The sequence below is a fragment of the Triticum urartu genome, chromosome 6 (assembly GCF_003073215.2).
Source record: "Triticum urartu cultivar G1812 chromosome 6, Tu2.1, whole genome shotgun sequence".
Taxonomy (NCBI): domain Eukaryota; kingdom Viridiplantae; phylum Streptophyta; class Magnoliopsida; order Poales; family Poaceae; genus Triticum; species Triticum urartu.
The window spans coordinates 484,237,645-484,253,947 of NC_053027.1; the positions used below are offsets into that span (position 1 = coordinate 484,237,645).

Here is a 16,303-nt window from a genome sequence, read left to right on the forward strand (position 1 = left end):
CAAGTTCAAAATGCAAACCAAGTTCAAGACACAAACGAAAGACACATCAATCCTCCTCCTCGTCTTCGTCCTCATCTTCATAAAACGATTCTGCCTCCTCCGAAGATGATTCTTCCTTCCTCTCCTCATCGCGCACCGTGTCACGTGAAGCTCCGACGGTGTTGGCAAGATCTTCAACAGCACCTTCATGGAAATGTGTATGAGGAGGCACATCGAAAGACATTCCGCCTATGGCGGCCGGAGGTGCACCCATGCCTCCCATGAGAGAAGCAAAACTCATGCCTCCCATTACGGCCATAGCGTCGGGGGGTGCTCCAAAGCCACCCATGCCTCCCATGGCACCTAAACCGCCCACGGAACCTCCGAAGCCACCCATGCCACCCATGGCGCCAAGGCCACCGCCATCCATGGCGCCGAGGCCACCGCCACCCATTGCGCGAATCATGGCTCTTTTGGGGGTCAAGACTTCTTCACGGGCAAGATTGACATACTCCTTTTGCACCTCATTGAGGATAGATGTGTCCAAGAAGAACAAGTGCTTCTCCCATTTCAACAATCTAGTTCTCTCCTCATTGCTCACCTTCCTCTCCTCCAAAGCCACATTCCTCTCCTCGGCCGCCACCCTCCTCTCCTCGGCCGCTGCATCTTGGTTCATTGCCATTTTCCTCACCTCGTTGGCTTCTTTTCTTGCCTTCACAATAGCTTCCATAGCATTTTTGAGCTCATCATCTCCTTTCCTCTTCTTCTTTTCTTTTGCGTCTTTCTTGCACCCATCCGGTCATTTTGGCTTCGAGTATGAAACCGAGTTAGGTGTGGGGCTTCTCTTGCCGTCACTTGATGCATCATCCTCCTCCTCATCATCATCATCATTCAACTCAATTGTTCGCTTGCGTTTGTTGCTCAAATTCAAATCATCCAAATCTTCATGCTTCTTTCATTTCTCATCATCCTTCAACACGTTATAGCAATGAGGCAAGGTAAAGACCCTTCCTTTTTTTGATCTTCCCCTTCTTGGTTTTCCACTCCTCTTCTTTGAACAAGTTTTGTGCAATGTGGTACTACATGAAAACAAAGCAAGTTAGCACTTCGCACACCAACAACAGGTATGATGAACATGTATGGAAATGTCACTTACTCTATCATCCTCATTTGTGTCACTTGGGTTCAATCTGTCAACCGCCTTTTGACAAGCCGCCCACTTTTGACAATACGATTTGATTGTCGACCACCGGGACCGAAGTGATCTTTCGGAGCGGTCAATTCCACTCATGTTGTGAACATCATAGTGTTCTTTCATCCGCCCCCAATAAGCATCTCTACTTTGATCACCTCCAACGGATGGATCCCTCGACACTTGCAACCAAGTATTGCATAGTAAGATGTCATCGGCGTTGATGTAATTGCTCGCTCTTCCTTTCGGCGCGTCGACAATGCCCTCACCCTCCTCGTCCACCTCGAACTCATGGTCTTCAAAATGCATGTCATTGGTTTGAGACCAATGCGAATTGTTGGAGCCAACACCCATAGTTGACATGTATACATCATCGTTGAGACTACAAAGTTTTTTGAACAATGCGAATAAGCTATCTATATGAATGCATTCAAAAAATAACAAGAAAAGAAACGTTGAAAACAAAATTACCTTGGGGGCATTTCGTCGAACACGTTGTGTGCGTCGGCCGCCGGCTCAACGAGTGAGCTCGCCGGCGCTTCGGTAGCCGCCGCGCACGTCCCACGCCCTGCAAGCTTCTTCCTCCTCGCCTTCGAGGTGCCGGAGCCGTCCGCCGCCTTGTTCTTCTTTGCCGATGTCTTGCCCTTCTTCGGCCGCGCCGCATTGGGGAGCTTCGGGGGGGGGGGGGCGGCGCTGGCGCGACGCCACCCGCCGCCGAGGTCATTCGCAGCGGCATGAAGAGGCCGCATGAGGCCGATGGTCGGAGGAGCTCCGGCGGAGGTGAGGCCAACGCCCCCGCGCTAGGGTTTGCGGCGGCGGTGGTGGACGGGTCGCGGCTATAGGATGGGGTGAGCGGGGTGCCGGCGTGTGCGTCCATTGGGTGCAGTTCGCCGGCGCCGGCGCGCGCGGGGCGTAGGAGGCGGAGAGGAGAGAGTGCGGCGCGAGCGCTCGAGTGTGCCGCGCGCGGAAACGGGCGCCCCAAATACACCGCGCGAGATAGCGAATCGGACAGCGCGCCCAACTCCTTATACCGCGCGCGCGGTTATTGCGCGCCCGCTGGAGACATCTGGCGGGTTGCGCGCGCTAAAATGGCCAAATTTGCTGCACGGCGCTTGTTTAGCGTGGTTGTTGGAGATGCTCTAAAGACCAGGCTATATATACTTTTTTCAGAAGTTGCAATCGCCTCGGTGCAGCACAAGGAGTTCCACGCCAAAGGTCCAAAGCCAGCAAGGGTCATGGATCGATCAACAAGTAATCAAGACAACACACTCTACGGAAATTACCAATTACTGTAGCTAGTACGTGTATAATAATACTCTATGGATGGAGGATTCTTGTGGTGAACTTTATTGTGCTCTTGCTGGGCGATGATCGTACCTGGTGCATGCATTTTATCGGGAAAAAAACGTGGTGCATGCATTCATGGCTGGATGCATGGGAGACGAGCCGCGAAGGAGCGCCATTGCCCTGCCCCGCAAGAACGACGACGTGCCACTGCCCCGCTGGCCGCCTCCTCCTCGAACGTCTCCGTCCCCGCCGGATAGAAGGAGGCGACCGGCGCCGAGGCGTACCTGCGGGTCCAGTCCCTGGCCTTGTGCTCGAAGAGACCCCGCTCGCGCTTGTACAGCCGGGCGGCGTCGCGGCGGACGGGGCGGTCGAGCAGGGGGTCGTGGAGGACCGAGATGACAGAGAGGAGGGCCGTGCTGATCGTGAGAGAAGGCCTCCACTCGCTCCCGAAGATGTCCAGCGCCACCCTCCCCTCCGGGCCGATGTTGGGGTGGTACACCTGCAGTGCAGAATAGATATGGCCCGCACTAGGCGTCAACCGGATGATTTGTGCGAGTTTTAAGCCGCCTTCCGAGCCATGCGATGGAACAAGCCAACCGTTGGTTCTTGTGTTGCGTGGGTGGCGGTGGGTGTGTCAACACAAATGTCTCTTTGACCTAACTGTTTCTTGTGGTCGGACCAGTCAACATAAACACTCCTCGTTTAGTAGAATATAATACTATCTTGCTTTGTTCTTCCCCATCGTAGCACCGGGTTGCCGCATGGCGGCACCATCGCAACACCGGCTGGTAGCACGTCGATCGTTACCGGGTGGCAGCACATGTACTGTCGCACCACCGGCTGGTAGCACAGCGGTGCCGTCTCAGCATCGATGCTACACGTTGCAGCCGAGACACCAACGGAGTATCCGTTGCAGCACGGTCATGTCGGGGAAGCACACCGTCGCCGCGGCCCATCGAGGGTCGCAACACCGTCGTGCCGTGGAAGCATGCCATCATCGCGGCCATAACACCGTTCGGTTGTCGAGCGACGCATCACCATCGTGTGATGGAAGCAACCGGTACATCGCTGCAGCTCCAGCGGCCCCGCAACATTGGCTCACACCAGCTCGCAACAACGCCGTCCGTCGAAGCAGCTCGGTCAACCTCACAGCATCGCCACCCGTCGTACCATCTCCGACAGCCTTGCGGCAAGTAGCTCGCAGCAGCGCTGTCCGTCATATTAACCCCGGTGACCTCTTAGCAACTCACAACATCACTAAACGGCCTTACAGCAGCGGCTCACAACATCACTAAACGGCCTTGCAGCAACGACTCACAACGTCACTAAATGGCCTCGCAGGAGCGGACGTCTGGCCGATGTTTTTCGGCCCTTGCAGCATTACGTCTCAAGGCTTGCAGTTGCGGTGGCCGGTCCTTATAGCGTCGGCGTCTTGGCTTGAAACCGGCATGCCCTCCACTTGCAACGTGGTCAGTCATCGAATCACACATTGTGTGTCTCATGCTGAATACATCCCATGATTCCCCCACCCGTGCCTCCCCCTCACAACATCTGGTCGCCACTTGCAACGTGGCCAGTCATCGAATCACACACAGTGTGTCTCGTGCTCAATACATCCCATGATTCCCCTACCCGCGCCTCCCCCTCACAACATCTGGTCACCACTCGCAACATGGCTCACAATATCAATGACGCTCCCATAGCATGGCTCTCAATATTTGCTTGTAGTGTGCCTCGCGACACGACGATAGTCCCTATAGCATTGCGACTCCCATCACAACATCGCCTCGCAGCACCGACGTCACTCTCATAGCATGGAGACGCCCCTCGTAGCATTGGCTTTAGCATGCCTCGTAGTATGGCGGCGCTCCCACGACACTGGCTTTCAACATGTTTCACAAACATGACAGTGGTTGCTCGCAATACCAGGTAATACTGCATCCGCGTCCTCGCAACACCTGGTACAAGCACGGTGGTGTCCTCGCAATACTAGCTCGCAGTGGCGCAGCCGCCCCGTCGCAACACTTGTCGTAGCAACTCCGATGACCTCGCAACAACAACTGATGCTGCATTGTAACATTCACTCGGATTGCCTCGCAGCACCGCAACTGGAGCAACATCATTGGCCGCCGTCACAACGTCGCTAGCTAGCAGCCACCAACCTTTGGAGAAGCAGGCACCAGACAACCTTTCTTGATGCAGAAAACAAAGGCAAGGGTCGGCGATAAAAAACATGCGAAAATGGAGTTTCCAAATGAAAATAAAATTAAGATGGAAGAGCGGTCGACGGGCCCCACATGAAACATAATCATTTGGCCGCTAAATATCAGTTCCTATTTGGCTGCTAAATATTGTCCATTGGTGCGAGCCTAAATCGATCTAAATATTTTTAAATTAAAAAAAATAGACACAATTTTACCACTAAATACCTGTCCTTATTTATGCCTTAATTTGTAGAGTTAAGGGAGTAACAACGGTACTCCAATTTTGTCGTAATAACAGCGAGTAGCTATCAGCATGCACAGGATTAGTAATTACAGTAGTTACAGTGTCATGGGTGCGCTGAAAAGTCAAATCAAGCTCGCAGCGTGCTCACAAGGAATCGCAAGCAAGCATTCATGGGACGGCGCAGCAGGCGACGGATGCTTCGCGTTAAAATAAGTCGGCTGTTTTCAAGCGTTTTCCAATAGATATTACTATGAGCAATTGACCAATTGATCGTTTTGGCGCGGTCATACGTACAGATGCCGATCGATCGGTCGATCTTTTATGGATGAAGCATGCATGCGGCTAGAGGCCAGTGCCGGCCGACTCACATTGGTTCTGAAGGTGAGCTTGATGGGGTGGAAGGGGTAGTCCTTGGGGTAGGCGACGCCGACGGGGAAGGTGCCGCCGGCGTAGGGGCTGCCGTGGGGGCCGTCGATGACCACCTCCCAGTGGAACAGGTCCGTCACGGGCGCCGGGCCGGGCCGGCAGAAGGCCGGGGGGTCGATCCAGAGCAGCTCCAGTTCCTTGCGGATGCGCCTCATCGCCCGGCCAGACTGCGGCATGGTCGGCTCCGTGGAGTGGCTGCCAACTTTGCGGTGCGAGCAAATCTACGTACGCTGGCTCTCCGGGCCAGCTTGGGTGCTTTATATATGGATCCATCGATGGCTTCGGCGCCTCGACTTGTGGAAACACAACGCTGCGTCAGACCACACCTCCGAGTCTCCGAGATAGGTGCACGGGCTAGTTTCCACTGCACCATCGCAGCGAAGCAAAGAAAAAAAATAGCTCGATTTTCTTTTTCAGAAGGTCAAAAGACCATGTATTAAGTAGTATAGACTTTTTAAAAATGTCTTTGCAGAAATTTAAAGATACTTCATCTATTTCAAAATATAAGACATTTTCTAACACTGTAAAAGGTGCCGAAATCTTCTTCTTCTAAATGCATCATTGCCGTGCTGTGAGCAAACAATGTGGCCTTCGGACCTCCGTCTCAGCATAAACTTATTGAAATCCAATAACCTGTAGAAAGGCTGTGGCTAGAAAGTATCTCTACTCTTATTAAAAAAAGACTGTGATATTTGGCACACGTGTGCCATATAAGCAAAACTGGCACACCTCTACTTCTTTCATTTTAAAGTATCACACGATTCCTTGTCCTTTGACCTCGCCTTCTCCCAAACGACCCTGCAGGCTCGCCCGAGAAACTTGCTTCTCCTGCACATCTCGGGCGCCCACCTCCGAGAAAACAGTCACTTCTTCACGTCTACCACATGATTTCTCCTCAGGACAAAGTTACCATGGTATCAACCTCCCCCCAGTCAAAGTTACCATGGGGGATTGTACATGAGTTACCGGGTCTACAGTTCGTATATTATCATGATACTTGCACCTAAAAATTTGGGTGTGTTTCGGTAGCTTTTTCCGTAGGTCAAAAATTATCACGATGTTTTTGCGTAACTTATCACGCCTATAGCACGTGTGTCCCTCATGACATTAAACATTATGTGACTTTCCCGTGGCACGCCATGTGTTGTGTTCATCCAAGAGGCCCACGCGCGAGGTGAGTGTATGTTTTTAACAACTTATTTTCCTTTGGTAAAAAAGTTACCATCATGTTTATATTGCAAGTTATCGGTTATGCAGTGCTTATATTATCATGTTATTTACACAAAAATTATTGGGAATGTTTTGAACAACTTTTTCCCGGAACAAAAAGTTATCATGGTGATTCTAGGTAACCTATCAAGCCCGTAGTGGTTAAAATATCATGCTATTTACACAAAATTTATCAGGGGTATGTTTCAGCAACAAATTCACCCCCCCCCCTCCCCCATGGGTCAAAAACTTATCATGGTGTTTAGTTATCGCAGTGAATATGTTTTCATGCTATATACACATAAAAATGCCAGGGGAGGAAGGTATACTACCGTGCTATTTACACAGAAGATACCGGAGTATCTTTTCAAAAAAATATTCCCTACGGTTAAAGTTACCATGGTGTTTCTACCTCAATTATCAGATGTGCGCTGCGTATATTACCATATATTTACACATAAATTATCGGATATCTTTTCACATTTGTCTTCCCCAATGGTTAAAGTTACCACGATGTTTGTATCTAAATTATCAGGTCAATAGCGTGAATGTTATCGTGCTATTTACAGAAATTACGGGGGGGGGGGGGGGGGTCAACAAATTTATTCCCAATGATCAAAGTTACCATGATGCTTGAAACAAAAAGTTTTTCAGTGCTAACATATTAAAGGCAAAAATATGTCAAAAACAGTATTTGCCTTAGCTTGTTCGACAATGAGTGTCATAGGTGAGGTGGTAAGCTCCTTTTGTTGATTACCTGCAAACCAGAGATCAAATCCTAGTCCAAGCATTATTTTTGCCAAAAATTAGGAAGGCACGTGGGGCCATAATTGACGATTACGAAAATTAGGAAGAAAATCAGGGGAGGTCGGTGGGGAAGGACGTGCGGGAAAGGAAGGAGATTGGGAGTCATGCGGGAAAGGAAAAAAATCAGGAGGTCGTGCGGGAAAGGAAGGAGATCGAGAGGAAACTGACGGCGCTGGATGCGTGTGGCAGTTTCGCAATCTGCCACACGGTTGCCATATACATATTTCGTTAAAAAAATACCAAGTTGGTGTGATCACGTGTGTGTCATCTTGCAATATAGACCGTTTGATCTATATCTGACGGATAGAAAACAAACTATGGCAATTTTACAAAGAAATACCCACACCTCTCTTCACATTTACAGATAAGGCCTTCCCTCGTTCATCCTATCTTCCACAACTTCATTGTTGAGCAATTAAAACAGGAAGTCTCTGGAACAATCTGACATCTCCATGCCCATCCTCATGCCTCCGCTTAGTCCAACCACCAACCACCACCACCACCACACCCCACTCCTCACCTTATCTCTTCTCCTTCTCGACATATCATTAGTTTTTACACATGGGATTACTCCCGCATGGGTCAATCACAACAAGTATTTGTAAAAAAAAATGCATCTTGATGTTCCGTGCAATGCACGGGCATCTTGCTAGTGTAGATCAGAAGACACTGTCTGACCACAATGCAAAGCAAACCGCTGCCCTCTTAAGAAAACGCTAGAGATCCTAGAGAAGGACAAAATCTAATTAACCAGATAGAGTCGAGAAACACAAACCTCGCACACACATCAACAAGGCCGAGATCGACCAGTCAAAACTAGAGCCAGAGGCAAAGCCATGTCGTCCGCTCCGTATGACAAGCACCACCAAACCAGACTTCCACTCAAACTAACAGGAGCCTCCACCATAGCACAGATTCTGACCAACAAGACAAGTACATACAATTAACAGACAGAACATGACGCAAGTAAGCGGATTCATCGTACAAGTCACAACATCATCGACGACAATGTTCACAGCGTCACTCGACTTGAGTCAAGATGCCTTACAACTAACTGGAACCTAAACATATATGATGAGATGCGCTCTACCCCGGCACACAGGCTATAGGCATCTGTACATTTGTTTATATACACATACAAGGATACAACATTTATTAATTTGAATTATGCAGGTCAACTCGAGAAATTCCGATTTCAGGGAGACACCTAACTTATGCTGCGAGATTCAGTGCAGCTGTGGGGGGACAGACATGCAGGCCCGACATCCGCTCCGCTTTAGCCTCAAAGCAGCGAGTCATGGTACCAATTGTTATACAGACGCCCAAACTGGAGGAGGCTACCATATGTTCTATCCCACACGCCGACGAAGAGGGCGTCTGTGTCGGGGCTGAAAGACATCCCAGATATCTCGCCGAAGAAGTCCAGCTCTTGCCTTCTGTTGTAGTCGCTCTTCACGTCAAAGATATGGACAAAGTCCGCTGGTTCCGCCATCGACAGGAACTGCCCATCCGACGTAAACCGGATTGATCTGATAGCTCCAAGGTTACCCTTCAATACATGGACTGCTTTTGATAGGTTCCTCGCATCCCAGATTCGGCATGTCTTGTCTTGGTTCCCAGTAGCAAACGTTCGGCCATCAGGGCTCCAGGCTGATGCAAATGAGAAGTCGTGATGACCTTTCATGGAATGAAGAGTCTGTGTCCAGAGTACAAAACAGGTGCACCCGCTTAATCACACATGGTATCAGCGTTTTAATTTGAAATATTAATCAGGGTTTGGTGAACATCTGGTGTTTTATGCCTGGGATCGTATACCTTTCCTGAATTGGCATCAATAAGTAAACCATTAGGATCGTCCCCCACAATAACAACAAGCTTCCCGTCAGGACTCAGAGATGTATGCTGCACCAACAAAACAACAGTATAGGGTCAGAGTAAAGCAAGAGCATTTCATTAATTATGATATATAACGAGCGTATACATGGTGTTTTGCTCCATTTACTATCAATACAATGTCGAAAAGGGAGCAAGCCACAAAAAGGAAGAAAAAAAAGAGGTTTCTTTGGTTGGCATGTGCAAGATTAAACCTGAAGGATGTCTATTAGTGCAAATGTAAGAGCATCTCTAGCAGCTGTTCTATCACACAAGCTAGATGCAAAAAAATAGCAAAAGTAGGAAAGGCCTTCCTCCAGCAACCATGCAAGACTAATCCTGAAGTATGCCTATTAGCGCAAATGTAAAAGCATCTACAGTAGCTGCTGTATCACGCAAGCTAGACGCCAGAAACAGCAAAAGTAGGGAAGACCTTCCTCCAGCAGCCACGCGTAAACGTGCAAGATTAATCCTGAAGGATGCCTATTGGCGCAAATGTAAGACCGCATCCAGCAGCTTCTCTATCACACAAGCTAGATGCAAAAAATAGCAAAAGTAGGAAAGACCTTCCACCACCAGCCACACGCCCATGTGCAAGATTAATCCTGAAGGATGCCTATTAGCACAAATGTAAGAGCATCTCCAGCAGCTGCTCTATCACACAAGCTACATGCAAAAAATAGCAAAAGTAGGAAAGATCTTCCTCCAGCAGCCACGCGCGCCCACTGGCTCGCCATCTTTGGATCCATCCATCCTGGCCTGGACAAACGCCATCTGGCGTGTGCCGAGTGGGGCCCTCTGTCCCCGTTTGGAGCTCAACCACCACATTCGGATGCTTCACTCCCGCCACAACGGTCGACAGCTCCGTCCCCACCTCAAAGGTAGGATCCACCTCCTCCCCTCTCCTTCCTAGCACAGGTGGAGAGACGGTGGCTGCATGACGGCCCTGCAGGTTGGTGGTGGTGGCGGACAGGCAGCAAGGGAAGCAAGCGATTGGGATGATCTGGATTAGGGCCTAAGAGTGAGATGGACAGGAGTTGGTGGATGAGGAAGTGCTTGGATGTGGACGAGGAGTGGCCGACGGGAGGATATGGATGAGGTGCTTCTTGATGTTGCTTGTGGTGGATGACGAGGGGTGGTGGCCAGGATGCGAGAGTGGAGGTGGCAGTAGCGATGCAGCTCGGGTGGGGTACATCCTACACAGAGCGGAGCATGCTGTTGTGACCTGCTGTGTTAATGGCCCTGGCAGCTGCTGTTGAATTTGGTAGGCGGAGATGCATGCGCTTTGGTCGCACGAGCCACAGAGGATAGATCAATGGGGATTGTGGGTGTCATGAGAGATGCAAGAGATGTGTGTTTGAGTTCTCTGTGCGCATGGGCTGATGGGCTCAGCAATGAATCGTGCTTGTTTGATTCCGAATTTCCAATACGTTATTTGCATCTGTGGTTGATTCATGAATGCTGCTAGATAAAGAGTGACTGGTGATGCTATAATGGTTGATTCGTGAATGCTGCTTGATATTCCTCTCCATTTTAGTATTCAGTGGCATAAATTTGCTTTCATAACTTCCGCCGTTGATATAATGTTTGTTCATGTCCGAGAATAGAATTTGCTGCAGCTTTCTAAACCTAGACGGAAAAAAAGAATGACTGGCGGATCGATGAGACGTACGGAAATCTATACACTAACTGCAAAGCTGCACCGAAAGATAGTTCAAAACATAGCCATCATATATCTATCTCGCCGTTATAAATACAATCGTTAGAAATGTTGCCATAACAAATATACTGTTAGTTATGAGAAATTACTGACATACATGAGAGAGAGTAATAATATGGAGGGTGAAATTTGGCTGGTCTGTTGTAGAAGATAGAGGGGGGAATCTTTTTAGATGGCCAGCCAAATGAAGATATAGAGGGGGAGATGGCCAGCCAAATGGAGATATAGGTCAAATTTCGCTAGTCTGCTCGACATGTTCTAACCATACTTCCCAGTTCTCATTCAGAACAGAACAGAAGACAGAACATCATAATCTCGTCAGTTGTGGCAACAGTTCTTTTTTTTCCTTGAACCAAGGCACCATCAGTTCACACACTCCTGTTTTGCTTTTTACACAAAAAACTCCTATTCTAATTTTACTAGGTTCAACAACAGCAAGATGCCAAAAGTAAGCATATTGACTGCACAAGATCATAACCATATGCAGCAAGAGGTAAAAAAAATTGTGTTCCAGGTTCACAAGACAAGAAAAGTAGTAGAAATAAAGAAAGGAACTTACATTTACTGGCCAATCAAACTGAAAGTGCTTGCATAACTGGAATCTCTCCATGTCATAATCTCTTACACCGGAGTCATTATTCGATGCCATGAAATGAACAGCACCACTGGGAAGGAAAACAAGAACTAGCATGAACACACACTCAACAAGTTCACAACCTAATAACTGGGGACATCACATTACCTAGCAGTATTGAATATCTCAACTGCATTAGTAATAGCATTATCATCATATGTTGTTCGACAGCAAAAGCTTATTCCTTCTCGATCAAGGTGCTGCATTCCACATCAACAGAAGTGGTAAAAATCAATATTACATCAATAATAAGAGTTTATATAAAGATTAAGGATGTGAGCACAAGCACACCAGCATCCATCAATTAGTTACTTTCAGCACACACACGCAAAATCATAGCAAAGGAAAAACAGTGACATAGTGGTCATCAGTTAGTGATTTTCAGCAAAATTTTCAGAATGAAGAAAAGAACAACTCTTTTGCAAAGAGTTTATTGAACACCAGACATGATCTTCTTTTTATAGATTTTACTCTTGAAGAAGCAGACTCAAGTACTTTTAATCCAACAATATCAGTCTCTTTTGAGGTGCAGTCCCAGCCACTCAGGTAATCAGTGATTATATTGGTTCACCACAAACATCCCACCATAAAATCCTCAATCCCTTAAGCTATTAGTCTAGTGGTTAGAATCAATAGTGCACTAGGAGCAAGAAGCTAGGTGAGCATGCACAAATGTTATTGACATCACAAATAATGGAAGTTTGCCACCATGCCAGAGATAGCAGATTTATATAGATTCAAGTTACTTTGGGCAACCTACCTTGCAGATTAGCTCCCCTTGAAATCCGCCAGCTACCAGCAAATTGTCCTTGACTGCCAAGGTACTAACTTGAGTCTGAGAAAACCCCTCTAATAGACTTCCAGGATGCTTCTGAAATAAGAGATCCACAAACATTAATAGAAGAAGAACAAGATAAGCTCTACAGGATGTGAAAAAATTGAGACAGATTATAAAGTACAATCATGCACCATACCTCCCTTGGTGCCACATGACCTTGGACATTCATAAGTTCAGTGTCCACACCACTCAACGCTGACCAGTGAAGCACTGAGTAATGTGACATTAGGTAGACGTCATGCTTGGATGTAGCCCATACTAAATTTCTCAGCTGCAGGCACAAATCATGTCAATTGTTTCACGCACTTGAAAGTCACAGTATCAAAATTGTGGAAGGAATGGGAAAAACATCAATTAAGAATCTGAGACCAAATGCAAATGGTTAGATCAAACACAGCAACAGCTTAGGTTACACAGATTATAGGCAGAGAAACATAATCAGGACTTGCAGACACCTTTCAACAAGTTGAATCCCTATGGTAAAAGGTTCTCCAAACAGCCATGTAACTTGAATTAACCCCAAAGATACAAGGACCAGCCTAGGTCCTTACGTTAAGGACCACCTTCCTCTCTTTTTAATATACGGATACATTTCATCATGCAAGCAACTTCCAAATTTTCAAGCAAGCATTTCATGTTCTAAAACGTTTAATTCAACTTAAGTTTTTAATACAAGCTTTAGAAACTAATATACACCAATACAGCTAAAAGCATCGATGCAATTTTCTTCAAACTAGAAGTTGGAATTTGCAATCAAGCATGAAGTAGTGGACCAAAATAACATTCAAATATGGAGTTAAGCTTAGCAATTTTGCAGCTGCTTTATTCTTTGTTTCCAATATACTCAAGGAGATAGTACATCTAAGATTGTGAAGACAAAATATCAAAATGGATGTTGGCCAATAGTGTAGCTTAGCACATATGAATAGATTGCATTAGTGATCAGTACATCATAATCTTATCATGGAGCATCAAGAAAGGTGTGCCAATGAAAAGATACACAAGCAATTACATCTGATGATTATTTGGCAACAGAATATACTGTGTGATGTGTGTGCGTGTTGGGAGAGGTGGCGAGGCAGAATGAACCCACCTGAAAATGTAGGATGGTTGATTTTACTGATCTAGTATTTTGTCTGAATTCATAATACATTCCACCTTTCACAGTCGGTTTGCATTCCTGTGTCAAGACAACATGTCAGCTGTTAACAGACAGAAAACTTTGCATAAGCTGCTGAACTTTCTACAAGACACACCTTGGCTGCTGCTTCTCCAGAATTAGGAATGTTCTCATAGTTTTTGTACTGCTCTAATCTGGTCTGTCTGTAGTTTTCCCTTGTGATAGCTAGCCTCTCCCAGGGTATTCCTTGGATGTCCTTCCCTTTTCTTGCATCCGCTGCCGAAGTATCTGGGATCTTATCATTCTAAACAGACAAGGAAGAACGACCATTTAGAGAACTGCAGCATGGTTTATGTAGTTAAAACAACGGTAAATTAGAAACAACGGAGATAAATCACATATATGTAAACTCTTATTGGTAAAGTTGAAGATTGGTAAGTAAAGTTAGAAACTTGGTAAGAGAAATAACTGGTTTCTTTATCCTATGTCGATAGTTCAAACAAATTAGTGGTTTAGAAATGGAAGCCAGAATAAACGGACCAGTGGAAGCATATTTACATATGCATGGCAAGTCGATATCATGAGAAGAGAGGCATAATCATGCAACAGATAGCTGCGTACATAAAAAGAGTAGGCAAATGGACGCTACAAGACATGTGACAGTGTGCAACTGTCTAAAACGACAAGCTCCATCACTCCAGACAACCCTCTAAATAATACACACTCCCAAGCGTGAGACCATTGTCGCTTTGGTCATCCCACTCTAAATAAGAGAATGAGTAATCAATGCCACAATCAAATCATTTATGTGTTCATATAAATGATCCAGGTCTGCTCCATGTTAATATGTAGTATAGGACAAACAGCATCAGGATTATGTAACACTCCCAAGCGTAAGACCGTTGTCATTCTGTTCATCCCCCTCTAAATAAGAGAATGGCCAATCAATGCTACAATCAAGTCATTTATATGTTCACATAACTGATCCAGGCATGTTCCATGTTAATATGTAGCATACGACAAGCAGCATGCTTACTACGTAACACTCCCAAGCATGAGATGTTGTCGTTTTGTTCATTCCTCTCCAGATAAGAGAATGAACAACCACTGCCCGATTTTGCCACATGTTACTATCTAGTATACGACGAATAGCATGAGGACTACGTAAGCGAATCTACGTTTGATAACACAGCAAGACCTGCATTTATGCGTAAGACTTAATTCCAATTGCAGCAATCACAACAATACAAAATAACAACTGATGGACATACCGAATGGGCATACTCGTCATCCTCCGAATCGGAGTCTCTTAAACCTCGCTCGTGGTGGGCGTCAACCATGTCCTCAGCGGGGTCGTCCATGTCATAATCATCCTCCATGTCTTCGACGTGATCGTCGTGATAATTGGACATTGATCCTCTCCTAGGAGAAAAGCCTCCCTGACCTGTAAACAACACGGCAACAACAACATCAGCAACCACGCACGGTGTCTCACTGAAACGAATTGCACATGTAGCAAACAACCAAGCGCGTCTAGAACTTCCTACACGAGCCAGAATGGTAAGAGCAGTTGCCAAACAACACAGGAATTCCTGCAAATCTAGAAGCCTTCCGCAGTTTCCATTCCATTAGCACCACAGCATATCTCCAGCGTCACATATGTCTGCCCGTTCTGGTTTCTGGGCACTTAGGGAATAATTGTAAGCAGACATGACGAGAAAATGCGCAGTAAATGGAACGAAGTCAACACGGGGTAGAATTCGCAGGCATATATCAACGGAGAAAGCGAATCGAGTAGAAAGTCAACACTTGAATGATTAGCAGCGGACCAAAACTTCCCGGAGGGCGAAGAAAAAAAATCCCTCCCTGAAAATCATTGAAAGAACGCGCTTTTCCCCTCAACAAATCGGGCACGCGCACGCAACCAATTCACCCGAGCCACGCGCCCCAAACCCTAGAACCCGCCGTCCCGGCCCGCCCGTCGCTCAGATCTGCCCCTAATTCGACAGATCACCATTACCCAACGCGAAAAAATCAGGGAAAAATCCGCCAAAACAGAGCGGAAACAGGGGGCGGGACGGGACGCACCTGGAGGGCCGAGCGAGGCGGGGCGAATCGGCCGCCGGGGTAGAGCGGAGGGGGGGAAAGCCTGCGCCTCAGAAGACGCCGCCCAAGCAGAACGGAGATGGATCCCCCCGGAAAATATAAGGGACGGGGGAAAGCCTGCCCTTTTTCTCTCCCTTGCGGACAGCGGGAAGAAATGATTAATATTTTCCGACTATTTTCCGCTCCCCGTTCTGGGATTTATCCTCTCCCGCAACCGCTTTTTGTTTCTATTTTCGTCTGTTCTTTTTTAATAAAACAAAAATTGAATTTTTAGTTTTATCGCTGGGTGGGTGTGTGTGTGTTCATCTGCAGGGACAGGAACGGGGATAGGGCCATGACGAGGGCGGATGATATAGCCATGGGCGACGGGGAGGCGCGAAATGACGGGCCTGCCCCCGCGGTTGTTCGGGACGTCGCAGCCTGGGTACCAGCATTTTGGTCACGTCGGCGTTTAACTCGGAGGGACTGACGCACCGATGAATGATTGGGGTTGCAGCAGGGACTAGGCTATGTGTGTCTTTTCAGCCGGAATAAAAAACTGAATAAAACTGATTCCCGTTTAGAGCAGCGATTTGGCACCGGGATCACACCTGCTGCCTTAATCTGGACCGTCCAAATACCTCAGGAAGTGTGTCCTTTTCTAGTTTTGTAAAAAAAAAAGGTAT

At 47.1% G+C, this 16,303-nt stretch overlaps 2 protein-coding genes across 3 annotated transcripts; both read right to left on the minus strand.

Moving 5' to 3' along the window:
- Positions 1-2,591: 2,591 nt before the first annotated feature.
- Positions 2,592-5,508, minus strand: LOC125512463 (ubiquitin-conjugating enzyme E2-16 kDa-like). Its single transcript, XM_048677557.1, has 2 exons — positions 5,275-5,508; positions 2,592-2,957 (listed from the first exon to the last, which is right to left on the minus strand). The coding sequence occupies exons 1-2, from the start codon at positions 5,506-5,508 to the stop codon at positions 2,592-2,594; spliced, it is 600 nt and encodes a 199-aa protein (XP_048533514.1).
- A 2,798-nt stretch (positions 5,509-8,306) lies between these two features.
- On the minus strand, positions 8,307-15,951 carry LOC125514418 (uncharacterized WD repeat-containing protein C2A9.03-like). Of its 2 annotated transcripts, none has more exons than XM_048679740.1 (10): positions 15,621-15,951; positions 14,804-14,976; positions 13,669-13,836; positions 13,506-13,592; positions 12,549-12,683; positions 12,335-12,445; positions 11,683-11,774; positions 11,500-11,605; positions 9,164-9,250; positions 8,307-9,044 (listed from the first exon to the last, which is right to left on the minus strand). In XM_048679740.1, exons 2-10 carry the CDS (start codon positions 14,942-14,944, stop codon positions 8,631-8,633), a joined length of 1,341 nt encoding a protein of 446 aa, XP_048535697.1. In that variant the 5' UTR covers positions 14,945-14,976; positions 15,621-15,951; the 3' UTR covers positions 8,307-8,630. The 2 variants fall into 2 exon arrangements, with proteins under 2 accessions (XP_048535697.1, XP_048535696.1); XM_048679739.1 differs by lacking the exon at positions 15,621-15,951 and adding an exon at positions 15,080-15,211.
- Between the last annotated feature and the right edge of the window lie 352 nt (positions 15,952-16,303).

What these genes read in the sequence shown, in the direction of transcription:
- LOC125512463 (XM_048677557.1), bottom strand. Translation starts at nt 5,508, where the DNA reads ATGCCGCAGTCTGGCCGGGCGATGAGGCGCATCCGCAAGGAACTGGAG. An exon ending in AGCTCACCTTCAGAACCAAT is followed by an intron (nt 2,958 to 5,274) that starts GTGAGTCGGCCG and finishes TCTGCACTGCAG; the next exon opens with GTGTACCACCCCAACATCGG.
- LOC125514418 (XM_048679739.1), bottom strand. Translation starts at nt 15,161, where the DNA reads ATGGAATGGAAACTGCGGAAGGCTTCTAGATTTGCAGGAATTCCTGTG. An exon ending in AAGGGGAGCTAATCTGCAAG is followed by an intron (nt 11,775 to 12,334) that starts GTAGGTTGCCCA and finishes TGTGGAATGCAG; the next exon opens with CACCTTGATCGAGAAGGAAT. An exon ending in GAGATATTCAATACTGCTAG is followed by an intron (nt 11,606 to 11,682) that starts GTAATGTGATGT and finishes TTTCCTTCCCAG; the next exon opens with TGGTGCTGTTCATTTCATGG.